The sequence below is a fragment of the Macaca mulatta genome, chromosome 20 (genome assembly GCF_049350105.2).
Source record: "Macaca mulatta isolate MMU2019108-1 chromosome 20, T2T-MMU8v2.0, whole genome shotgun sequence".
In the NCBI taxonomy this organism is placed as follows: Eukaryota; Metazoa; Chordata; class Mammalia; order Primates; family Cercopithecidae; genus Macaca; species Macaca mulatta.
The window spans coordinates 19,546,360-19,572,389 of NC_133425.1; the positions used below are offsets into that span (position 1 = coordinate 19,546,360).

Genomic DNA, 26,030 nt, shown 5'->3' on the forward strand with positions numbered 1-26,030 from the left:
CTGGACATATTTTGGAAGGCTGGTAACATTTTTATGTAGAGAACTTTCCAAAAAGATTCAGGGATTTTTCCGTTACCTTTTTTCCTTTAGTGCATTTTCCCACTGATTTGCAAAAGGGGATAAATGTCTTAAGCCTTCCAGTTGGCAACTAGGATTCAGCCTTTTTTATTTTTTATTTTTCCAGACAGTCTCACTCTATCGCCCAGGTTGGAATGCAGTGGTACAATCCCGGCTCACTGAAGCTTCGACCTCCTGGGCTCAAGCCATCTTCCGACCTCAGCCTCCCAAGTAGCTGGGACCACAGGCTAGCGCCACCCCACCCGGCTAATTTTTAAAATTTTTGTAGAGATGCCGCCGTCTCCCTTTGCTGCCCAGGCTGATCTCGAACTCCTGGGCTCAAGCGATCCTCCCGCCTCGGCTTCCAAAATGTTGGAATTATAGGCGTAAGCCATCACCCCGGGTGGGTTCAGCGTTTTTATCTACAAGAAAATATTTTGGTGAATGTTACATGTTTTATAACGGCTACATAGAAAGGGGTTATCTTTATACACATAAGAAAAAAATGGCAACCTCAAGGAACACTTCAGGGGGCTTCAGACCCTGAGGGGTGGTCCTATTATACTAAATAAGTACATTTATTAATACAGTCTAGTCTGTAGCTTGCATTGAAGACTACGTTTCCCGGCGTGCAGCGTGCTGTCCGTAAGCATTACGTCCTCCATCGCGGGCGCGCAATGCACCTCGGGGATTGTAGTGTTCTGGTGGCCCAACGGTTTTAACAGCCCTGGAAGCAACCACCGGAAGTGCCGGCCCTGAGAGGTGGAGTCGGGGTGGCCGCGGCGGCGGTTGCCAGGAGCCCGCGTTGCCGCTTGAGATCTGTAATATGGCGGGGAGGAGGAGGAGAAGGCGGCGGCGGACCGAGCTGCGCTCTGTCAGTACCATTTGAGCCATTCGCTTCCTGACAAGGCCCGTGGCGAGGGGAGAGGACCTGAAGGGGCCGTGGGGGATCAGGTGTGTGCATAAGGAGGGGGCTCGAGCCTCGGCGGGTCCGGGCTGAGAAGTGGTCTGGCGAGGCGAAATTGGCGCCCTGAGGAGTTGAGGGCGGGCTCTGTTGGGCTCCCGGGCCTCGAGCCCCGCGTGGAAAGGCGCCGGCTGTAGGGAGGCGGGACCCCGGGGGCAGCCAGCACCGGGCGCTGAGGTGATGCTCCGATGCCGGCCCCGCCTGGAGGGCCCTCGGTTTGGAGCCTTAAATCGGAGGAGCTGGAGGAGGTGGGCATGGGGCGCTGGGGAGAGGGCAGGGGCTTTTTCCTGGGAAATAAAACTAGGGCCAGAGCCGGAGAACACCATCGTGGTGATCAAATTTTGGGGGCCGTTTTTCTTCTCCCTCCCACGGTGCTGGAGAGAGAGGCTTCCCCGGGGTGTGCATTGGCCGTTTATGAGCCCCGGTTACCACAACCAAGGCCCTAGGAACGCTGCTTACTTCGCCTTTGCCACTCTGGGCATAAGCTTGAGGATAATAAAGTAACTGATTGCCCCTGGAGCTGCTAGATGATTCCCACCCTTTGATTCTATTCTGGTTACGATCCAAGCTCCCTACCCCCAGTTTAGGCAAATGGCAGCCATCTCGAGATTGATTTGACGGGGAGAGGTCTAGAGACAGGGAAATGAGGAAGCCGTTGTCCCCTTTTCTATATTTTTCAATTTCATTTGAATCCTACGGGGAACCAAGCACTGTCGCTGCCCTCCAGGAATTCATACCCTACTGCTAAAAATCGTCATCATCATTATCCTCTTAATAAGAAAAGCAGTCCCCATTATTTGTCGCTTTCTGCGTGTTCTGCACTATGCTAATTGCCCTACATGCATTAGCTCATTGAATTCTTACAAGATTCCTTTGAGACGGATACCCTGATCATCCCTCTTTTACAGAGGAGGAAACAGGTGTGGAGATGGTAACTGGCTTGCCAAGAACTTGCAGCTAGTATGCATCTGAATAAGAAATCTTCCCCTTTACCGCTTCTACGCAAAGAAGTTTGCGTCTTTGGGGGAACTGATGGGCAAAGAAACGCTAGGTTCTGCAAAAAAAAAAAAAAAAAAAAAAAAAAAAAAGCAGGATCTGTTCTGTGTTACTTTTACCACTCCTTTCAGTGACATGTCTGGCAGAGCACAGGTAAGGAGCAGATAGGACCATGAGTCTATGGGGTTTGCAAAGAGGCTCATTTGGACAAGGGTCAGTGGTTCTCTATGGTATAAATGGAGAAGACAGGGCGTATCTGAACCTGCTGTAGCTGACAAATTATTACTGGAAGTGGACCAGTGATGTCTGATGGCAAGGTATAGGGTAATAGATTTGTGGTTGGGGTAGCCTCGTAGTCAAGGCTCCCTTAAAATAAAACCTTGCTGACAGTGGTAATTGTAGTGTGAAAGGCATAGTGTCCTCTTGCTTAATCATGGGATATGGACTGCTCACTTCTTAAATGGTTACCTTTGCAGTTTAAGAGGTACGAGTTTCTCTGGGAATAGAGCCATGGTGAAATTTCCATTCTCTAAATTCCATTCTTCCTTGCTAGCTTTGGTGTATAGTCTGCCTTCTTTTTTTCTTCTGGTTTACATTATTGTTTGAGCTTATTATTATTCTTATTCGTTTATTCAATACTTTTATCAAGTGCCTGCTGTGTGCTGATACTGTTCTGTATAATGGGGATTCAGTGAACAAGACTGAAAAGGTACCTGTACTTATGGCGCTTACATTTTGGTGGAGGAAGACAGACAAAAATCAAGGAAATAAACACGATAATTTCAGATAGTGGTAAGTGCTATGAAAATTGGGAAACAGCAGGGTAATGTGATAGTGTGATCGAGGCAGAGTTAATTTAGATGGGGTCATCAGGGACGCCTTCTCTGAGGAGGGGATATCCAAGCTGAGACTAAAGGATAAGAAGGATCCAGTCATGCTCTAAGGATCATCTAGTAATTTGTATAATCTCCATATTAGCACTCATATTTGAATGAGTAATGTATTGTCATATGCTGTGTTGTGCTGTAATAATAATATAGTACTATATACATCTGCAAGATGTAGGACATACATGTACTATTTAAGGGATGTGATTAACTTTCTGAAACAATGAGGCATATCTCTATGATGTTGAAAGAAAAATAAAACTATGGCCATAAAAGTATTAGATTTCCTTAATACCTTCCCTCACTTCTAAATTTGAATTTAATGCTTTGCTTGAGTATCCATAGAAGATATATTACTTTATTTGTATAATCTATTTACATTCTGTGTATTGCTGAATGCATGGCATGTATTAAAAAAATAAAATATTTGAGCAGAAATGGGGTTGTTAAGAAATAATGTGAGTTGAAACCTAGACTAAAAAAAGGCTATGCCTTAAGGCGTTGTATTGTTTTAACTTTTGCTTTTTTAAAATAAATAAAAGCTTGTAAAATAGTCTCACTCACACTGTAGAGAACCATTTGTTCGTCATTAGATTCCTACTTTGCATAGATTGAACACAAATAATTACAACTGAATAGTAGGAAGAAATTTTGTTCTTAAACTATGATTAAACTATTTAGTCAAAAATAGCATTATATCTTATTTTTAAATAACCTGATTGTAATTTTGACTATTTTTTTTCCCATTTCTCATTGCACTGTAATTTGTCCCTGATACTTTGGTGTACTGAATTTTTAAGTACTTTGAGGCCTACCAAGGACATATCCTATTTCATCTTTGCATATCCCACATCATGAATTGAATTTCCCTGCCCTCTCTTTTTTTTGTTAAGAAACCAATTCTTTTAAAATGAAGACATAAAGGAACATTATTGTATTATTCATACCCTTGCTGGTTATGATTCTGATAATGTCTTTTTATTTTCCCTTATTTATTTAAAGGAAACAGTGCCACACATAATGCTGTGCAAATAAGCAATCAATATTTAATGTTTGCTAAATGAATGAATATGATGCCTAATCCCTGCTGGTTACCTTGTATTTTCATAATCACAATTTCCTAGAAACTGTGAAATTACTGGGATTGTTTTAAGTAGTTTGGTGATGGTTCCAATTTTCAACAATAAAATATAATTAATATCAGAGCCAATCGATTTTCTGTTTTTTACCTCTGACTGAGTTGACTGGTGCCCATGGAGTCCAAGTATAGTGTTAAGATAGGCAAATTGAGGCAGGAGGATTGCTTGAGTCTGGGAGTTTGAGACTATAGTGCATTGTGATCGAACCTGTGAATAGTCACTGGAATCCAATTTGGGCAACATAGTGAGACCCTATCTCTTTAAAAAAAAAAAAAAAAAAGTAACCTTTGAACTTCAAAGTAGAAAATTTTTAAAAGTAAATATTCTTTGATTTAAGTAGGCTTTTTTACTACAGTGTTTCTACCTTTGTATGATATAGTTTTTCTTGTGTAGATAAGTCCTGTTAAAGAAAATATAATATCCTATTTTACAATCTGAAGTTAGTAAAGGTGTACAGAACTTAGTTTTCTTTAAGAAGGTTATGAATTCTTAGCTAAATTAATCCCATTTAAAGATTGATTTACATGCAATAATATTCAGAAATATTTAATATATCAAGGACATCTTAATTGGACAGGTTCTTGAGGTGAATTACCATACCCAAGAATTAGCTCCTGATTAGTAAGACAATTCTTTTTTTTTTTTTAAGACGGAGTCTCGCTCTGTCGCCCAGGCTGGAGTGCAGTGGCCGGATCTCAGCTCACTGCAAGCTCCGCCTCCCGGGTTCGGGCCATTCTCCTGTCTCAGCCTCCTGAGTAGCTGGGACTACAGGCGCCCGCCACCTCGCCCGGCTAGTTTTTTGTATTTTTTAGTAGAGACGGGGTTTCACCGTGTTAGCCAGGATGGTCTCGATCTCCTGACCTAGTGATCCGCCCGTCTCGGCCTCCCAAAGTTCTGGGATTACAGGCTTGAGCCACCGCGCCCGGCCTTAGTAAGACAATTCTGGGAGGACCAGTTATAGGAATTGTGAATTATAGGGACTCTCTCATGCTCTGCAAAATCTGCCAAATAAGATCTGTTTTTCCCAGTACATTAAAAATAACATTTTTCTCTCTTGTAGTGTGACTGTGGGAAGATGGAGGAGTATGAGAAGTTCTGTGAAAAAAGTCTTGCCAGAATACAAGAAGCATCACTATCCACAGAGAGCTTTCTCCCTACTCAGTCTGAAAGTATCTCACTTATTCACTTTCATGGAGTGGCTATCCTTTCTCCACTGGTAAACTTGCTTTGTTTTTAAATAGTTTTTTTCTGTAGTGAACAACTAAAACAGTTCATGGAAAAACAAAAGAAAGGCTTATAAACATTCGAAGAGATGCCCTTATTTAGAATTAGAGAAATGCAAATGAATTAGCATTTTTTACTTACTATTATAGATTGACAAAGAGCTAATAGAACCTTGTGTTCCTTAGACTGTGGAGAAAATGCACTTTTAATGCACTTTTGCTAAGAGAATCAGTTTATTTTATTTCTAGATGAGAGTTTGGTAGAATTTAAAAGCATACATAGCCTTTGAGTCAGCAGTTCCATTTTTGGGTGTATCCTACAATTATACGTGAGCCTAAAGAAGTAAGTACAGAGTTACATTAGCATTGTTTAAAATAGCAAAGGTTGACGAACAACCTAAATGTCCATCAGTAGTGGAGTAGTTTAACTGTGGTCCATTTTATAAAATCTCTTACTTACCATTACAGTAAGGCAGATGTAAATGTTGAGGCATGGAAGGATCTTGATGATCTAGTGTAAAACACTGTGTGCAGCATGCTGTCAGGGGCAGTATAGAGTCACGATTAGAGGTCCAGGCTGTGGACCAGGCACGGTGGCTCACATCTATAGTCCCAGTTATTTGAGAGGCTGGAAGGGAAAGGATTGCTTGTGACCAGGAATTCAAGACTAGCCTGGTTAACATAGTGAAACCTCATCTCTACAAAAACATTTTAAAAAATTAGGCAGGCGTGGTGACATGTGCCTGTAGTCCCAGCTACTCGAAGGCTAAGGTGGAAGGATTCCTTGAACCTAGGAGTTCCAGGCTACGGGGAGCCAGGATTGCATTGTTGCCTGGGCTACAGAGCAAGACCCTGTCCCAAGAGAAGGAAAAAATCTCCAGCCTGGGCTACAGAGCAAGACCCTGTCCCAAAAGAAGGAAAAAAAGAAAAACAAAAGCCTAGGCTCTGGAGCCTTCTGGCCTGGTCCAAATCATTGCTTTGCTACTTACTTGCTGTGTAAACTTGTGGCCCATTTTCTTATTTGTTAAATGGGGGTAAAATAGTGCCTATCTCATAAGGCTATTTTGAAGATTAAATGAATGCGTAGTTATAAAATGGTTAGAATACCACCTGGATCATAAGAGGTACCCAATATAAGTTAACCATTTGGGTTTTTTAAAGGATGGCTATTTCTTTTCTGGGGAGTGGTGAGAGAATATAGGATAATAGGGAAGACACTTCATCATATACCGTTTGATACTAATTGGATATTTTAAAATGTATATGACTTTATTTTAAATCACAAACTATTATTAGAAAAAAGTGAGCTTTAAATTTATGTTTTGGTATAACAGGAGTTAAGAGATTAATTTTAATTAATTTAATTGAATTTTTTTTTTTTTTTTTTTGAGAAGGAGTCTTGCTCTGTCACCCAGGCTGGAGTGCAGTGGCCGGATCTCAGCTCACTGCAAGCTCCGCCTCCCGGGTTCACGCCATTCTCCTGCCTCAGCCTCCCAAGTAGCTGGGACTACAGGCGCCCGCCACCTCGCCCGGCTAGTTTTTTGTATTTTTTAGTAGAGACGGGGTTTCACCGTGTTAGCCAGGATGGTCTCGATCTCCTGACCTAGTGATCCGCCCGTCTCGGCCTCCCAAAGTGCTGGGATTACAGGCTTGAGCCACCGCGCCCGGCCAATTTAATTGAATTTTTAAAGACACCAGAGCTAACTGCCAACTTTTGGTAATGAAACTTTCAAATATATAGCAAAATTGAAAGGATAGTGCAGTGACCTACCGTAGATTTACCATTAGATTAAACAATATTTAACATTTTTGTCATCTTTGCTTTATTGTGTTTGTGATTTTTATATACATGTATGTGTGTGTGTACATACATACATTTAAAAAAATTGCCTAGCTATTTGAAAACCACAAAGACCTAACACTGCTTCCCTAAATATTTTGGTATACATCTCTTAAAAATAAGGACATTCTCATATATAAAGCCCCAATACCATTATCACATCTTAAGAAAATTAATAATTTTTAATAATGTCTAATAATTCTGTTCATATTTAAATTTTTCCATTTGTGCTCAAAATGCCTTTTATAACTTTATTCCCCCAATCTGGATCCAAAGTTCATAATTAGTATTTGCTTGTTATGTTTCTTTATTTTAATCTAGAACAGTTCCTCTACGTCTTAAAAACAATTTTTTTTATTGGTTGGGCATGGTGCCTCACGCCTGTAATCTCAGCACTTTGGGAGGCTGAGGTGGGTGTATTGCATTGCTTAATCCCCAGAGTTTGAGACCAGCCAGGGCAACAGGGTGAAATCTCATACCTACACAAAATACAAAAATCAGCCGGGTGTAGTGGCGTGCACCAGTAGTCTCAGCTGCTCTAGAGGCTGAGGTGGGAGGACCACTTGAGCCCAGGAGACTGAGGCTGCAGTGAGCCCTGATCATGCCACTGCACTGCAACCTGGGTGACAGAGTGAGATACTATCTTTTTAAAAAACCAAAACTGTGATACTGAATTTTTAAAGAGACCAGAGCTATTGTCTTGTAGAATTCCTTAGATCTTGGATTTGTCTCATCATTTCCTAATAGTGATATTTAACTTGTTTCTCTAGTGCCTGTAGTTCCTATGAACTGGAAGTGAAGTTTGATAAACAGGTTAAAAGATTTTTGGAATTCTTTGAAGATGGGGCTGGACGGGGTGGCTCATGAGTATAATCCCAGCACATTGGGAGGCTGAGACCAGCCTGACCAACATGGCGAAACCCCTTGTCTACTAAAAATATAAAAATTAGCTGGGCATGACGGCGGTTGCCTGTAATCCCAGCTGTGCGGGAGGCTGAGGCAGGAGAATTGCTTGAACCCAGGAGGGATCAGGATTGCACCACTGTACTCTAACCTGAGACTCCATCTCAAAAACAAAAAAATAAATAATAAGGAATTCTTTGGAGATGATGCCCTACACTTCATACTAAATTAAATCAGAAGTTACATAATGTTTAGTTGCCCTCTATTAGTGATGTTTAGTTTGAACACTTGCTTACAGTAGTGACTGCCAGATGGCTCTTTAAAGTACGCATTTTCTCCTCTTGATTAGCAAGTAAATTGTATAATGATTCTTTGGTACCATGCATTAGGAAAAAGTTTTAAAACAACATATTTGCCAGCTATTTGATAACATATTGCTTGATTTAATGTGGACCAAAATGTCTGAGGCTTGTTGTATGGTGTCTATGACTCCATCTGTTAGTTATTTGTAAGCAAAATCTGATGTTTATGGACCTAATCCACATTTTTATGTTGTATTTGATAGGTGAATATTGCAACTTTTGAAATAATTTTTTAATGATATATTTTCTATTTGTGTAAGTCTACAATAAGTCTTGACTGTTAACAGTGACTTAATTTCCTAGGACTTAATAATTAAGATTGAAATCCATTATAAAGAGATACAATGCTTAGAAGCCTTCCATTTTTTAGGTACATTATATTTTTATCGGAAGGTAGAGTGAGGTGAAAGAAAAGACATGTTCTGATTTTGTAGGCAAATAATACATTATCTGTTTCTTTTATCATTAAACCTTTGGACATTTTTTGAGGCAGCAAAGAGTTAAATTGTGCACTGGTTAGAAAATTAAAAGTTGTAGAATCCAATTGACCCAGTAAAATAAGATACTGAACGTGGGCCAGGCGCGGTGGCTCACACCTGTAATCCCAGCACTTTGGGAGGCCGAGGTGGGCGAATCACAAAGTCAGGAGTTCGAGACCAGCCTGACCAACATGGTGAAACCCCATCTCTACTAAAAATACAAAAATTAGCTGGGTGTGGTGGTGCATGCCTGTAATCCCAGCTCTTCAGGAGGCTGAGGCAGGAGAATTGCTTGAACCCAGGAGGCAGAGGTTGCAGTGAGCTGAGATTGTACCACTACACTCCAGCCTGGGTGACAGAGCAAGACTCAGTCTCAAAAAAAAAAAAAAAAAAAAAGGATACTGAATGTGAAGTAATATTCAAGTCAGTATTCAAGTGAAGTAATAAAAAACTCAGCAGTGGCCAAAAGGGCTTTAATTTTATTTCTGTCATTTTAGAACATTTGATTAGTGAACAAACTTTTTTTCTTTTTAACTTTTTAATTGAAAATAATTTACACATAGCAAAATACACAGATCTGAAGTGTTAAAGTTCCATGAGTTTTGATATATGGCATACACATGTATAACTCACACCCACACAGGATATTTTCTTCACCATGGAAAGATCTCTAATGCCCCATCCCACTCAGTACCCAGACCACTGTTCTGATTTCTTTCACTGTAGATTAGTTTTGCCTGTTGCACATGTTTTTCATCTTTGTGATTCAGAACTTCCCAATTTTATGATATTTTTATCGTGGGAAATAATTACATTTTTATGATGTTTTGCAGCTTAACGTTGAGAAAAGAAAGGAAATGCAACAAGAAAAGCAGAAAGCACTTGATGTAGAAGCAAGAAAGCAGGTTAACAGGAAGAAAACTTTACTGACTCGTGTCCAGGAGATTCTTGACAATGTTCAGGTGTGTGATTTATGCAGTTTCAGTTATAATACAGAAATAATAAGATAAGCATTGATGATAATTTTTCTGAAATATATTTGCACTTAACTAATTACTAATGTACTTTACTGTTACGTTTGAGAAGCTTCATAATTTGTGATTTTCCATTTCAGTTACTCCAAAGAGAATGCACTTGCTTGTTAGTGTTGCCCAGTACTTGAATCAGAGGATATTTGCACAATGGAACCATACACTGAATATAATTGCTTATTGTTTGCATTTTGTGACTCTAAAAACATTGAATTCTCAGTGACAAAATGATAGAATTGGGCATTATTGGCCAAACTAATTAGACTATTGACTAAATTACCTTATTCTCATTCTTTGCTTAAGTAAATAACTGCCCCCAATTTTTTTTTGGTGAAAATTCTGCTCTTAGATACACAAAATGCAGTTTAGATACGTTGAATTGTTTAGATGCATCCTGTCTAAAAACTATTTAAACAACACATCTACACCTTGTGCAGTTATTTTTAGATTTGTATAAACAATTTGTTCTGACATGTGGATCATTTTGTACTAAAAAGAAAAACAAATGAATTAGATCGAACGAATAATTTCTACAACATGTAGGAGTGTTCTGCTGTGTAACATCATAATCTTAAGAGTTTGTGGTTTGTCTGTATAATTCGTATTAGATGACACATGTATAATGAACCTTAAGGGCTCATTTCTCTGTTGGTAGTGTAAACCAAAGAAAATGACTGAAGCGAGTCTCAATCGATTTAGAGGTTTGTTTTGCCAAGGTTGAGGATGTGCCAAGGAAAAAGAGACAAAAGTTGCAGTAGGATCTGTGGCTTGTGCTTTTCCAAAAGAGGTTTTGAGGACTTCAGTATTTAAAGGGGAAAGAACAGCAGGAGGGGAAAGAGGAAAGAAAAAAAATGTAGGGTAGGTAGTGAGGTAAGTGGTCACATTTTTGTGAGGTTTTGATTAGCACTCACTGAATCCACATGTCACATGTGAAAGGTGGGGGTAGAGGAACAGTCAGCTATGCATTCATCTCAAGCTCAATAAATCTGCATTTTACATAGGATAAAGTAAACAGAGTAGAGGAGAAGTCAAATATACATTTGTCTCCAAAGGGATGATTTCTAGTCATCTTTGGTCTTTGTCAGTATCTTGTCAGAGTGAGATTCAGCAGAACTCTGGGTTGGTGTAAAGATTTTGGGGCCTATAAGGAATTTCCTTGTGAGCAATTTGCAAGAGAGGCTACCTGGGTAGATAGGTGGCCTTCTATTTTGCAGCTATCTGTTTAGGAATAAAAGGAAAGCAGTTTTTGTGTGACTCAGTTCCTAAGCTTTACTTTTTCCTTTGACATGTGATTTTCCATTTCAGTTACTTGAAATCCCTATGTAATGAGTCTTTAGAATCTGATGAAAAAGTCAAAGGAATATATAGAAAGAGAACAATCTAGACACAGTCTGAGAGTTATAGTGACTCTCATTTGACATAGTTGAGTTTGGGGTCCTGAGATTTTATTTCCCTTTCACAGTAGTATATAGTGTGTGGGTAGTAGATTTCATTACTGTCCGTATTAAGTTTAAAAAATGGATTGAGTAGTGCTAATTTAACTATAAGAGGTGAGTTTTTTACTTACTAGATATTTCCTGTGATTGATACGAAAATGGCGTATCATTTTTGGTCCATTGAGGGAAGATAAAATATACTACTAATAAAATTGTTAAAAGAGCATATATAATGTTGAACTGTAATGAATTAATTACTCAGATAGGAAAATTTTATATAAAACAATTAGATTTCTGCTTCACCTGTAAAACCTAAGATTCTATGATAGAGTTTTTTCTTGTTGTTATTTAGCTTGTCTAACTAAAGGCTCATTTTAGTGACGTATAAACAACATAGCTTCCGAATATCACAAATGTGAAATATTTTATATAAGGAAATCATCTGTTTTACTTAAACCTGTGAACATGTTCATGGATTTCGTAAATATGCATCCTTTTTGTTTTATTTTGGTCCTGAGGCTGTGACTAAGTATGTCTTGTACTGTTGATTGCATAGTACCTGGAAACCTTTTTGCATCTTTTTTGTTTTATTTTGGTCCTGAGGTTGTGACTAAGTATGTCTTGTTGTACTGTGTATTGCATAGTACCTGGAAACCATTACCTGTCTTGGGATTTGTAAGGTAAAATAGGAGAGCCATGTGGTCTAGAAAAAAATAAACACATACAAAACAACCAAAAAATATTGTAATATTCAGGCTTTTTTTGTTGTTGTTGAGACGGAGTCTCACTCTGTTGCCCAGGTTGGTGTGCAGTGACGCGATCTCGGCTCACTGCAAGCTCCGCTTCCTGGGTTCATGCCATTCTCCTGCTTCAGCCTCCCGAGTAGCTGGGACTACAGGCACCCACCACCAAGCCCAGCTAATTTTTTATATTTTTAGTAGAGATGGGGTTTCACCATGTTAGCCAGGATGATCTCGATCTCCTGACTTCATGATCCGCCCGCCTTGGCCTCCCAAAGTGCTGGGATTACACACGTGAGCCACCGCACCGGGCCAATATTCAGGCTTTTGATGTCTATATTCATATGATAATACTATGATTTTTGCCAGTTTAATATACGGATGTATAATTACCTTTAGAAGCCATCGTAGTTCTCTTTTTATTCTTTTGCAAAGTTGGATCATTTAGATACAAAATACCTATTTTTATATTTATTTATTTATTTATTGAGACAGAGTCTCACTCTGTCACCCAGGATGGAGTGCAGTGGTGTGATCTCAGCTCACTGCAATCTCCGCCACCTGGGTTCAAGTGATTCTCCTGCCTCAGCCTCCTGAGTAGTTAGGATTACCAGTGCCTGCCACCATGCCTGGCCAATTTTTGTATTTTTTGTAGAGATGGAGTTTTGCCATGTTGGCCAGGCTGGTCTCGAACTCCTAGACTCAAGCAATTCACCTGCCTTGGCCTCCCAAACTGCTGAGATTACAGGCATGAGCCACCTCTCCCAGCTTTACATATATTTTATGTTTCTTTTTCTCATATATGTAGTTCTCATCTTTATCATCTACCAAATGTTTACCTATTTTGGCTGTTCCGAAATTCATTAACAACTTGCTGTTTTAACTAAGCATCAATGAATCAAATTGGATTTTGTTTTAATGAATTGAGTTTTAAGTTCAAATATTTCTTATTTCTAAATAATTTAAGCTTCATGGCTGGGCTATTGTTTACTACAAATTTCCCTCATTTTATGGAGGGATTTTAGTTAAATTTTGGAGTAAGCATGTGGGTGCAGGAGTCTTATTACTGAATCAGTTTTGCTTAATCAGTGTCCTGGACAAGTTAGTTTTTGTTAGAGAGGGAATCATTTATGTAAGACATTTCATTACTTGCTGTTTATTGCATATATTATTATCCTTGGATGATACCTATCCTACGAGGAATAGTTGGTAATGTTAATAACATGAATAGAAGAAATTTAAGGAAAGTGCTTCTATTCTAAGATTAAATTGCACATGGATATATGAATATATCTGTGTGTGTATACACATATATATGTTCATATTTGTATCAGATTAGATAAGTTTCTTTTCATAAGTCTTTTAATAACTTAGGCAGGATGACCAGTGGGTGTTTTTTCAATAATAATTTGAGCCCCCTGTGATACAGGATACCATAGAAACCTGTCATCTTAGTTTTTCTTTATGTTTTGAAATGTCAGAATTCTGAATCTTCAATTTCATTTTAGAAAACAGTGAAATCAGAGACTTTGTGCAATGAGGAAATATTAATTTTTAAATTTCCTGTTTCAGGTTAGAAAAGCACCTAATGCCAGTGATTTTGATCAGTGGGAGATGGAAACGGTTTACTCTAATTCAGAAGTCAGAAACTTGAATGTTCCTGCTACATTTCCAAATAGCTTTCCAAGCCATACCGAACACTCTACTGCAGCAAAGCTTGATAAGATAGCTGGGATTTTGCCACTGGATAATGAGGACCAATGTAAAACTAATGGAACAGACTTAGCTAGAGATTCAGAAGGATTTAATTCTCCGAAGCAATGTGATAGTTCCAATATTAGTCATGTAGAAAATGAAGCTTTTCCAAAGACCTCTTCAGCAACTCCACAAGAAACTCTTATTTCTGATGGTCTCTTCTCAGTAAATGAACAACAGGATCTACCACTTTTGGCAGAAGTCACCCCAGATCCCTATGTAATGAGTCTTCAGAATCTGATGAAAAAGTCAAAGGAATATATAGAAAGAGAACAATCTAGACGCAGTCTGAAAGGTAGTATGATGAGAATTGTTAATGAGAGTCATTTAGACAAAGAAAATGATGCTGTTAAAGTGGCTGACTGTGTAAAAGAGAAGGCCCAGTTGACAGGCAAACACTGTGTCTCAGTTATTCCTGACAAACCAAGCCTTAATAAATCAAATGTTCTTCTCCAAGGTGCTTCCACTCAAGCAAGCAGCATGAGTATGCCAGTTTTAGCTAGCTTTTCGAAAGTGGACATACCTGTACGAACTGGCCATTCCACTGTTCTAGAGTCTAATTCTGATTTTAAAGTTATTCCCACTTTTGTTACTGAAAATAATGTTATCAAAAGTCTTACAGGTTCATATGCCAAATTACCTAGTCCAGAGCCAAGTATGAGTCCTAAAATGCACCGAAGACGTTCCAGGACATCATCAGCATGTCATATACTTATAAATAACCCAATAAATGCCTGTGAATTAAGCCCTAAAGGAAAAGAACAGGCAATGGACTTAATTGTTCAAGATACTGATGAAAAAACAAATGTGCCCGAAATTCTGCCAAAGTTACCAATTGATTTAGCAGGAGTTTGTTCAAGCAAGGTTTATGTGGGCAAAAATACATCTGAAGTCAAAGAAGATGTGGTTTTAGGTAAATCAAATCAGGTATGTCAATCTTCAGGAAATCATTTAGAAAATAAAGTTACTCATGGACTTGCTACTGTGGAAGGTCAGTTAACATCCGAAGAGAGAGGTGCACACAAAATGAACAGTACCTGCACTGTGATGCCAAAGCTGCATGAACCATATGCCAGCAGTCAGTGTATAGCAAGTCCAAACTTTGGAACTGTGAGTGGACTCAAGCCAGCCAATATGTTAGAGAAAAACTGCAGTTTGCAAACGGAACTGAATAAGTCTTATGATGTAAAAAACCCTTCTCCTTTATTGATGCAAAACCAGAATATGAGACAGCAGATGGACACACCTATGGTGTCCTGTGGAAATGAACAATTTTTGGATAACAGTTTTGAGAAAGTTAAACGGAGACTTGATTTGGATATTGATGGTGTGCAAAAAGAAAACTGCCCTTATGTCATAACAAGCGGAGTAACTGAACAAGAAAGGCAACATTTGCCAGAAAAAAGATACCCTAAGGGATCTGTCTTCATTAACAAGAATAAAATATTAGGAACTAGTTCCAAAGGTAAGGAATCCTTGAAGCATTTGATACCTGCTATGCGGATGATACCTTTATTTTAATAATTGACATTTTTGGGGAAAAAATGGTCTTTATTCATATAGGCACTTAATTTTATCTTATTAGAAAGCTTATAGTCAGCTGCAGTTTATTGCCATTTGATAGGCTTTCTTAAAGATTTTCTTGAGACAAGGTCTGGCTTTATCACCCCAGTTTGGAGTGAAGTGGCATGACTTCAGCTCACTGCAACCTCCGCCTCCTGGGCTCAAGCCATCCTTCCACCTCATCCTCCCAAGTAGCTGGGACTACAGGCTCATGCCACCATGCCCGGCTAATTTTTGTATTTTTTGTATTGTAGAGATGTGGTTTCCGGCATGTTGCTCAGGCTGATCTCAAACTCGTGAGCTCAAGTGAGCCTCCTGTCTCAGCCTCCCAAAGTTCTGGGATTACAGGCATGAGCCACGGCACCCAGCCAGGATTTTCTTTTTTGAGACAGTCTGGCACTGTTGCCCAGGCTAGAGTGCAGTGGCACAAACTTGGCTAACTGCTACCTCCACCTCCCGATTCAAGCAATTCTCACGCCTCAGCCTCCTGAGTAGCTGGGATTACAGGTGTGAGCCACCATGCCTGGATGGATCTTCTTATTTAAATGATGAAGCTTTCATAGTCCACTTGGTATTATTGAGAATATTAATAATTGGAGGAAACAGTTCTTTTTTTTTTTTTTTTTTTTTTGAGACAGAGTCTTGCTCTGTCACCAGGCTGGAGTGCAGTGGCGGGTTCTCACCTCACTGCAACCTCTGCTTCCTGGGTTCAATTGATTTTCGTGCCTCAGCCTCCAGAGTAGCTGGGATTACAAGTGCGTGCCACCTGGCCTGGCTAATAAATATTTTTAGCAGAGATGTGGTTTCGCCATGTCGGCCAGGCTGCTCTCAAGCTCCTGGCCTCAAGCTATCTACCTGCCTCAGCCTCCCAAAGTGCTGGTGTGAGCCACTGCACCTAGCGCCAAACAGTCCTGCCTGAAACCTCACTTACAGTTTTAATTCACTGTATTGCTATGAGGTCTTTCTTTTGGACTATAGTTTCTAATGTTTATTTCAGTTTGCTTTTTCATTTGTAGTGCGATCTTCATGTAGTTGGCCTTTCGGTAAACACTTTAATAACAAATTATTAGATAGAGTATCAGAAATAAGGCTCTGAGTAGGTGGTTCAAAAATGGTTCTTTAGGCCGGCGTGGTTGCTCATGCCTGTAATCCCAGCACTTTGGGAGGCCGAGGTGGGTGGATCACTTGAGGTTGGGAGTTCAAGACTAGCCTGACTAATATGACGAAACTCCGTCTCTACTAAAAATACTAAAATTAGCTGGGTGTAGTGGTGCACATCTTTAATACCAGCTACTTGGGAGGCTGAGGCAGGAGAATTGCATGAACCCAGAAGGCGGAGGTTGCAGTGAGCTAAGATTGCACCATTGCACTCCAGCCAGGGTGACAGAGCCAGATTCCGTCTCAAAAAAAAAAAGATTCTTTATTAATAAAAATTATTTCAGTTTCTGTTGTATCTATTAACAGCAATTTATTAAAGCACGTTTTTCTCCTTCATTACTCCTTACTTTATTGTCATGGTTCATAATTCTTTATTACTGATATAGAAGACATACAAATCAAGTAAATTAAGCTTTTAGGGCTTATGGGAAATACAGGGTTGGGTCAGACTGCTTAAAAACTGTGCAACTTTATTTTTTATTTTTATTTTTATTTTTTTGAGACAGGGTCTTGCTCTGTCACCCAGGCTGGATTGCTGTGGTGTGATCTCAGCTCACTGCAGGTCTGGGTTCAAGCGATTCTCCTGCCTCAGCCTTCCAAGTATCTGGGATTTACAGGCTTGCGCCACCACGCCCAGCTAATTTTTATATTTTTTGTGGAGACAAGGTTTCACCATGGTGGCCAGGCTGGTCTCGAACTCCTAGGCTCAAGTGATCAGCCCTCCTTGGCCTCCCAAAGTGCTGGGATTACAGGTTTGAGCCACCAGCCCTGGCCCATCCTGTGCAACTTTATAAGAGCTCTAATAAAAACAGTGACTGTTACCTGGGGAGCCAACTTGGATCCTCCAAGTAGACAGCATAGCAAGGCAAGAGGCTGCCTTAGTGAATATCAGAAGTACATAAGGCCAACAGAGTGGAAATTTCCTTTTTTTTTTTTGAGACGGAGTTTCACTCTTGTTGCCCAGGGTGGAGTGCAATGGTGCGATCTCAGCTCACTGCAGCATCTGCCTCCCAGGTTCAAGCGGTTCTCCTGCCTCGGCCTCCCAAGTAGCTGAGGTTACAGGCATGCGCCACCATACCTGGCCAATTTTGTATTTTTTTAGTAAAGATCAGGTCTCACCATGTTGGTCATGCTGGTCTCAAACTCCTGATCTCAAGTGATCCACCTGCCTCGGCCTCCCAAAGTGCTGGGATTACAGATGTGAGCCACCACGCCCAGCCCATACTTGGTATTTGTACATTTCAACATGTCTTACCACCTTCTACGTAGGAAGCTTGTATTGTCATAATGTTTTCTCTTAATTAGTAACTAAAATATCTGGAATTTTCATGTCCAGTCCTTTTTGAAACCTCAAGCTGAGAAAGCTTTATACCATCAAAGAAACACTTTCTTGGAAAATCAAAACAAGGCAAAACTACAGGCTACAATACCAGAGACCCTGGAGGACAAGTGTCAAAAAAACAAATGGTGGTAGGATGCAGTTGAGAATCAAATCTGAAAGTTAAGTAGAGTCAGGAGAATCTTGTCTGAATATATAGTCCTGGGTCTGTCATTTCAGATCAGGATGGGATCTGTTGAATGAGTGGGTAAAGGTGATGCAATACAGGTCTTACTTTACTGAGTATCATGAAATAAAAGGAGTGGAAAATGTGAATGTGGCTCAAAGTAGAGACCCAGCTATATCTTAATTGTATTATGTCAGATCCAGGAATACTCTCTTATCAGAAGAATAATTTAAATTGAATGGTATAAAATATCAGACATTAGACTTGTAGTGAATTTTCTAAATTGAGGAGACATGTTTCTTTTCAGAAAGCGAGGAGTTACTAAAAAGCAAGATGCTAGCTTTTGAAGAAATGCGGAAGAGACTAGAAGAACAGCATGCTCAGCAGTTATCACTACTCATAGCTGAGCAGGAAAGGGAACAAGAAAGATTGCAAAAGGTGAGGAATGTGGGGGGAGATACGACTGGTAAGTGAAATTTAGCCAAGGATACCTATGAATTTTGGTCATGTATAGAATACTTGTAATTTTTTCCTCCATATTTCTTATGGTAAGGGAGTCATTTTGATACATGAATGGTATTTTTTGTCAAAATGTGAAGTTTGATATTTAGATCCTTATTTAAAAGTAACTGCATAATTTATCAAGGATATTTTATTGAATCCTTGATTTAAAGCTTAATATTTTCAAAAGGTATTTTGTAAATAGGTGCTAAAGAACACATTCTGCAAGAGTTATATCATAAAAATGACACTTGTGCTGGGCATGGTGTCATGAACCTGTAGTCCCAGCTACGTAGGAGGCTGAGGTGGGAGGATCACTTGAGCCCAGAGATTCAAGGCTGCAGTGAGCTATGATTTCGCCTTTGTGTAGCCACTGCACTCCAGCCTGGGCAACAGAGGGAGACCCTGTCTCTATAAAAAGAAAAAATAAGAATGACACTTGTTATAATATTATTATAGTTATTAATAATTTATACATTTTCACATATTAAAATACATTATAGACTGGGCGCCGTGGCTCATGCCTGTAATCCCAGCACTTTGGGAGGCCAAGGTGGGTGGATCACCTGAGGTCAGGAGTTTGAGACCAGCCTGGCCAACATATAGTGAAATAATGTCTCTACTAAAAAATACAAAATGGTGGTGCACACCTGTAGTCCTAGCTACTTGGAAAACTGAGGCAGGAGAATCACTTGAACCCACAAGGTGGAGATTGCCGTGAACCGAGATTGTGCTACTGTATTCCAGCCTGGGGGACAGAGTGAGATTCCGTTTCTCACAACGAGAGAGAGACAGAGAGAGAGAGAGAAAAGAAAAGAAAAGAGGGAGGGAGGGAGGGAGGGAAGGAAGGAAGAAAGGAAGGAAGGAAGGAAGGAAGGAGAGAGAAGGGAAGGGAAGGGAGAAGGAAGGAAGGATAATTTGAGGAAGAAAAACTTGAAATAATTGCTGATAATTACATGTACTTTTGGCTAAGCCTAAAATGATATCATTTTAGGACATAATTAAAAGGTTTAGCATGTTACAATAAACTGTTCATCTATAGGAAATAGAAGAGCAGGAGAAAATGTTAAAAGAGAAGAAGGCAATGACAGCGGAAGCCTCTGAGTTGGACATTAACAGTGCAGTGGAATTAGAATGGAGAAAAATAAGTGACTCTAGTTTGCTGGAAACAATGCTGTCTCAAGCGGACTCACTCCATACTTCAAATTCAAATAGTTCTGGTAAATATTTAAAAATCCTTTTGCATTTGGGAAAATGATCCTACAGTAAGATATTTATTTGGCACACTATAAGATTATATCTCCTGTTTTCAAATGATTCCATGTCCAACCCTCTTCGCCAGCTGCTTAGTAACCAGTGAAAAATGACAAGATAGGAGATCAAAGACTTGTGAGCAGTTTGTGAGCAAAGAATACCTTTGCTAGGAAAATATCAGGAAATTCGGCTCAGAGCCATCTGATCATTCATGCAGCAGGTGATATACTTCGAGTGAAAACAGTTTGCTCTCTCCTGAGTGATCTTGAATTACCTCTAATTCCCTAGTCCTTTTAAAGAGCTTATCTTCATATCTCAATTGTCCTGAGACACTTTGTGTTGAAAAGATCCATCTGGTACATAAGCTTTAAAGTCCATAAATATTTTAAGTCGGCAGGTGGGTCAGTTTTGGAGGCAATTGCTATTCTTAATGAGTATCACAAGTGTTTATTGGGATGTTCTTTGTATTCTAATTGTATGACATCAGGTATAATACTATATGTATGTTTCTCTAGGTTTCACAAATTCTGCCCTGCAGTATAGCTTTGTTTCTGCAAATGAAGCACCATTCTACCTCTGGGGATCATCAACTAGTGGCTTGACTAAACTCTCAGTAACAAGGCCTTTTGGAAGAGCCAAAACTAGATGGTCTCAAGTGGGTAAACTTAATGATACATGTCCATCTATCTATTTATCTTTTCTTAAAAGCTATATTATCTTAGACTGTATAAATGAACACCAATAAACATTGTGTCTATCTTCTTTCACCTAGGTTTTTAGTCCGGAAATACAAGCAAAATTTAACAAAATAACTGCAGTGGCAAAAGGATTTCTTACTCGTAGACTTATGCAGACAGATAAGCTGAAGCAACTTCGACAAACTGTAAAAGTAAGATTCCTGTAAATTGTTTGTATTTTGCTTCTGTCTTAGTTTCTATCAGTCTTGTGACAGCTGAGCTAACAGATTAGTTCAGAACTTAAACACTTTTTAGTCACTGTAATAGGCAGTTTTAGAAGTCTGATTGTTTGTTGGGGGAAGTCAGAGACCCGGAACGGAGGGACTGGCTGGAGCCGCAGCAAAGGAATATAAATTGTGAAGATTTCATTTTAATATGGACATATATCAATTCCCAAATAATACTTTTATAATTTCTTATGCCTGTATTTACTTCAATCTCTGAACATAAATTGTGAAGATTTCATTTTAATATGGACATTTATCAGTTTCCAAAATTAATACTTTTATAATTTCATATGCCTGTCTTTAATCTCGTAATCCTGTTATCTTCCTAAGCTGAGGATATATGTCACCTCAGGACCACTATTGTGTTAACTGTACAAATTGAGTGTAAAACGTGTGTTTGAGCAATATGAAATCAGTGCACCTTGAAAAAGAACAGAATAACAGTGATTTTCTAGGAACTAGGGAAGACAACCATAAGGTCTGACTGCCTATGGGGTTGGGCAAAACAGAGCCATATTTTTCTTCTTGCAGAGACCCTGTAAACGGACGTGCAAGTAGGGAAGATATCGCTAAATTCTTTTCCTAGCAAGGAATATTAATAATTAATACCCTGGGGAAGGAATGCATTCCTGGGGGGAGGTTTATAAACGGCTGCTCTGGGAGTGTCTGTCTTATGCGGTTGAGATAAGGACTGAAATACGCCCTGGTCTCCTGCAGTACCCTCAGGCTTACTAGGATTGGGAAACTCCACCCTGGTAAATTTGTGGTTAGACCAGTTCTCTGCTCTCGAACCCTGTTTTCTTTTGTTTAAGATGTTTATCAGTACAATATGTGCACAGCTGAACATAGACCCTTATCAGTAGTTTCTGATTTTGCCCTTGTCCTGTTTCCTCAGAAGCATGTGATCTTTGTTCTCCTTTTTGCCCTTTGAAGCATGTGATCTTTGTGACCTACTCCCTGTTCTTGCACCCCCTCCCCTTTTGAAATCCTTAATAAAACTTGCTGGCTTTAAGGCTCAGGTGGGCATCACGGTTTTACCGATATGTGATGTAACCCCTGGAGGCCCAGTGGTAAAATTCCTCTCTTTGTACTCTTTCTCTTTATTTCTCAGCCAGCCAACACTTATGGAAAATAGAAAGAATCTACGTTGAAATACTGGGGGCTGGTTCCCCTAATAATTGTTAATCTTACTCAGATAATATTATGAATAACATGTAAATGAAGCAGTTTGTGTGTATTTCTCTTGCTTGAAAGTGAGTGGTGTTTGACTTCTAATAAGTAACAGTTTTATTTACGTTCTTAGTACAGTTGGCCCTCTATCTCTGGGTTCCACATCTGTGGATTCAACCAACCATGAATCAAAAATAATTCAGAAAAAACAAATGATGGTTGTGTCTGTACTGAACATGTACAGATTTTTTTTTCTTGTCATTATTTCCTAAACAATATAACAACTATTTATGTAGCATGTACGTTTATTAGGTATTTTAACTAATCTAGAGATGATTTAAAGTACATGGGAGATGTGCTTAGGTTATATGCAGATAACCATTTTATATAAGGGACTCCAGCATCCTTGGATTTGGTATCTGAGGGATTCCTGGAACCAGTCCCCCACAGATACTGAGGAAAGACTGTAATTTTGGATTGACTGAGAAAAAGAAGAAAGGAAACTCCAGTGTTCACAAATCTTTCTAGAAAAGTGTGTTTGAAGGAGCATTTCTTTTTTCAGGATACTATGGAATTCATAAGAAGTTTTCAGTCAGAAGCACCATTGAAGAGAGGCGTTGTTTCAGCTCAAGATGCTTCACTTCAGGAAAGAGTGTTAGCTCAGGTAAATACGTGGCTCCTGAAGGCTTTTAAGACATGGACATATTATATTTCTCCTTTTTTATTTAATTACTGAAAATAGATTTCAATGAAAATTATTTTAACCTTTTTCTATAAGTAAGTGTACATGGTATATAGTATTCCTAAACTCTGACCTCATCATTTAAACGTATACAATATTTTCTTTTCTTGTGTCTAGTTGCGAGCTGCCCTGTATGGTATTCATGACATATTCTTTGTAATGGATGCAACTGAAAGAATGTCTATTCTACATCATGATCGAGAAGTTCGCAAAGAGAAAATGCTCAGGCAAATGGTATGTTACATGATTTCTAATGAATAGAGTTCTTCTGGGTTTAGGATAATTGATATTAAATGTCATTTTTGGTTGACTTCAGCACCCTTCTGATAATTCTTAAGCACAAGTAATTCCTGGAATTACTAGCAACATTTAAATCTGTAGATAGATTTAAAAGAATTACATAATTTAAGAATTACATATTGTTTTCTGCTTGGATTTTAGAGTTGAAGCTTTGAATGTTTTGCTCAGATGGCTTATACAGTCTATCAGCTGCTTCTGATTGAATTTTCTTGAATTCAGTTATAACATGGGTTTTACTTTTTTTGAAGTCTGAGTTAGAAAACAGGCTCCAGATTAATTTGAAGTATATCAGAGTTTGTGATTTGAATCAATTAGTGTAATTGGCAAAGGAAAAGCAAGCAAAATTTACATAATTCTAATTATTCTTAGAATTAGACTGCTTCAAAAATACAAAACAAGATGATTTAACTAAATTAAAAATGTTAGTAGAGAGAAGCTTTTCCAGGCAGTTTGGGATCATTCTGTATTATAATATAGTGGTATTAATTGGTACCAGTAGAGTTTGACATTACTTTTGTATATCAAAGGATAAAATGAAAAGTCCACGAGTGGCTCTTTCAGCTGCAACACAGAAGTCTCTTGATAGGAAGAAATACATGAAGTAAGTTTTTTGTATCACGTCATGTTAGTTATCAAACCAATTAATTGTAGTCATCTGTTGGTCTATTTGCATATTTAAATTTAGAAGTAAAGAAGGGTTAATTTTTCTGCAGTTGAGCTGATAGAAATCCCCTTTATATAAAGAAATTTATTAAAATCAGGTGCTAAAATCTCATTTCATCTTAGATGAATTTATTTACTAAATTTGACAACATTCAACTCATAACTGATAGTTGATCAATCTTAAAAACAGTTAATCTTTATGTTCAGTGACTAAATGTATGCTTTTTCTGATGTCCTAAAGGTTTCTGGGGAATAAAGACTTAATGGGAAAAATATCTTAGTAACTTCTTAAAAAATTCTTCATTCTTGAATAGAGTCTTTAATATGCTTAGTACAGGTCTTCCAGTAGTACACCAGCTTCTAAATGATGATTTGTTTCTGTCTCCTGTATTACATTTGTAAGCATGTTTTCCTCCCTTCTCTAAATACATTATGTCCTTATTTTTATATTGTGTTAGAGCTGCTGAAATGGGAATGCCAAATAAGAAATTTCTGGTTAAACAAAATCCTTCTGAAACAAGGTGAGAAAAATCACTTAGTCTTAATGAGAGGCTTTTTGTTTTTTATAGAAAAAAAAAAATTGGCTGGGCACAGTGGCTCATGCCTGTAATCCCAGCACTTTGGGAAGCCAAGGCGGATGGATCACCTGAGGTTGGGAGTTTGAGATCAGCTTGACCAACATGGAAAACCCCGTCTCTACTAAAAATACAAACTTTGCTGGGCATGGTGGCACATGCCTGCAATCCCAGCTACTCAAGAGGCTGAGGCAGGAGAATTGCTTGAACCCGGGAGGCAGAGGTTGCAGTGAGCCAAGATCGTGCCATTGCACTCCAGCCTGGGCAACAAGAGTGAAACTCTATCTCAAAAAAAAAAAAATTTAAATCCCAAACTTCATTTTTGTTGACTTTGTTCTACTTGACATCAGTAGATAACTTCTTGCTGAATTGGGTGGGGGGTGGTCCTCAGGCTCAAGATTCATATGAATACCTGGCTGTCAGACCAGATGTATCTGGAGCTTTTGTAGGACATACTATCTGTGGTTGAAATTTTGAGCGTGATATGTCTTGAGTTCGGTTACACAGTCCAGAGGATCTTTGATACTTATTTAAAAACCTTAGAAAGCTAACTTAAGCTGGGCCGGGTGCAGTGGCTCATGCCTGTTATCCCAGCACTCTGGGAGGCTGAGGTGGGTGGATCACGAGGTCAGGAGTTCAAGACCAGCCGGGTCAAGATGGTGAAACCCTGTCTCTAGTAAAAATAAAAAAATAAAAAAAGCCGGGTATGGTGGCACGTGCCTGTAATCTCAGCTCCTCAGGAGGCTGAGGCAGGAGAATTGCTTGAACCCGGGAGGCGGAGGTTGCAGTGAGCTGAGACTGCACCACTGTACTCCATCCTGGGCGATAGAGCAAGACTCTGTCTCAAAAAGAAAAACTAACTTAAATTGGCTGCAGTGGCATGCTTCTATGATCCCAGCTACTCGGGAGGCTGAGGCAGGAGGATAGCGTAACCCCAGGGGTTCAAACCAGTCGGGGTAACATAGTAAATAAGACCCATCTCAAAATAAATAAATAAATAAATAATAATGAAAGCTAAAAAGTGAACTTGATTATTTCTGACCTGTTTTTTACTCCTGTAAAATGAGAGTGATACTTTCTTCTCTCACTGGTTTGAAAGGAAAAGTTAACTTTTGTAAAGTATGTGTATAAGGAAATTATCTACAAGCACAAGGGTTAGTCTATATGTTGGACATTTCTTTGCCTGTAAAAACCTAAGGTTTGGACTCTTAGTGAGTAAAATGTAAGTATCATATTAATATGCTTTAGTCGATTTGTTCTGCTTTGTGGTAATATATAGGCCATGTTGCATAGTTGAATTTTACCTTATGATCATCATCTTTCATCCGTTGAAAGAAAATGGGAAAAAAGTGGAATTTATCCTTTTAAATTAATTTTTTATTTAATTTGTCAACAGAGTCCTTCAGCCAAACCAAGGACAGAATGCACCTGTTCATAGGCTACTTAGTAGACAAGGGTAAGAATGCCACACCACGGGTATTGAAAACTACGGAAACCAAGATTAGATTTGAGAGGGAAAAATAAATCTAGTGTTCTTTACATAAAGGATAATGGTTTTTCAAATGGGATTTTTTTCTTTATAGCATTGGGAAAGATATTTTAAAGTTTTGTCTTCAAATGTAACCCTCTTGGTGTACTGTTGTGTATTCTAATTACTGTCTTATGTTGGCATGTTTTTACTTTTCATTTCATACCATTTTACTCATAAAGTATTTTAAATATCCATATAGTAAGTTCAGCATCACCGAAGTGATTCTCCAACAGAGTGTGACTCATGCTTATAGTCTCCTGCTGAAGCCAGAGTTTAGCTTTCCTTACTGTGC

General features: G+C 38.9%; 1 protein-coding gene across 12 annotated transcripts in view; it reads left to right on the top strand.

Annotated features, from left to right (window-relative positions):
• Positions 1-864: 864 nt before the first annotated feature.
• CCP110 (centriolar coiled-coil protein 110) overlaps positions 865-26,030 on the top strand; it is a 30,226-nt gene continuing 5,060 nt past the window's right edge. For 2 of the 12 annotated variants that reach the window (XM_015125734.3, XM_015125731.3), the window contains exons 1-14: positions 865-1,011; positions 2,667-2,809; positions 5,104-5,259; positions 9,684-9,812; positions 13,630-15,277; positions 18,346-18,476; positions 19,582-19,759; positions 20,309-20,448; positions 20,566-20,682; positions 22,490-22,591; positions 22,787-22,903; positions 23,497-23,570; positions 24,091-24,153; positions 25,604-25,663. In XM_015125734.3, coding sequence (XP_014981220.3) covers positions 5,119-5,259; positions 9,684-9,812; positions 13,630-15,277; positions 18,346-18,476; positions 19,582-19,759; positions 20,309-20,448; positions 20,566-20,682; positions 22,490-22,591; positions 22,787-22,903; positions 23,497-23,570; positions 24,091-24,153; positions 25,604-25,663 — 2,900 coding nt within the window. In that variant the 5' untranslated portion in view covers positions 865-1,011; positions 2,667-2,809; positions 5,104-5,118. Of the gene's footprint in view, positions 1,012-1,081; positions 1,270-2,666; positions 2,810-5,103; positions 5,260-9,683; positions 9,813-13,629; positions 15,278-18,345; positions 18,477-19,581; positions 19,760-20,308; positions 20,449-20,565; positions 20,683-22,489; positions 22,592-22,786; positions 22,904-23,496; positions 23,571-24,090; positions 24,154-25,603; positions 25,664-26,030 lie in introns of those variants that run through there. The other 10 variants (XM_028841280.2, XM_015125732.3, XM_077986357.1 and 7 more) reach the window with 8 other exon arrangements.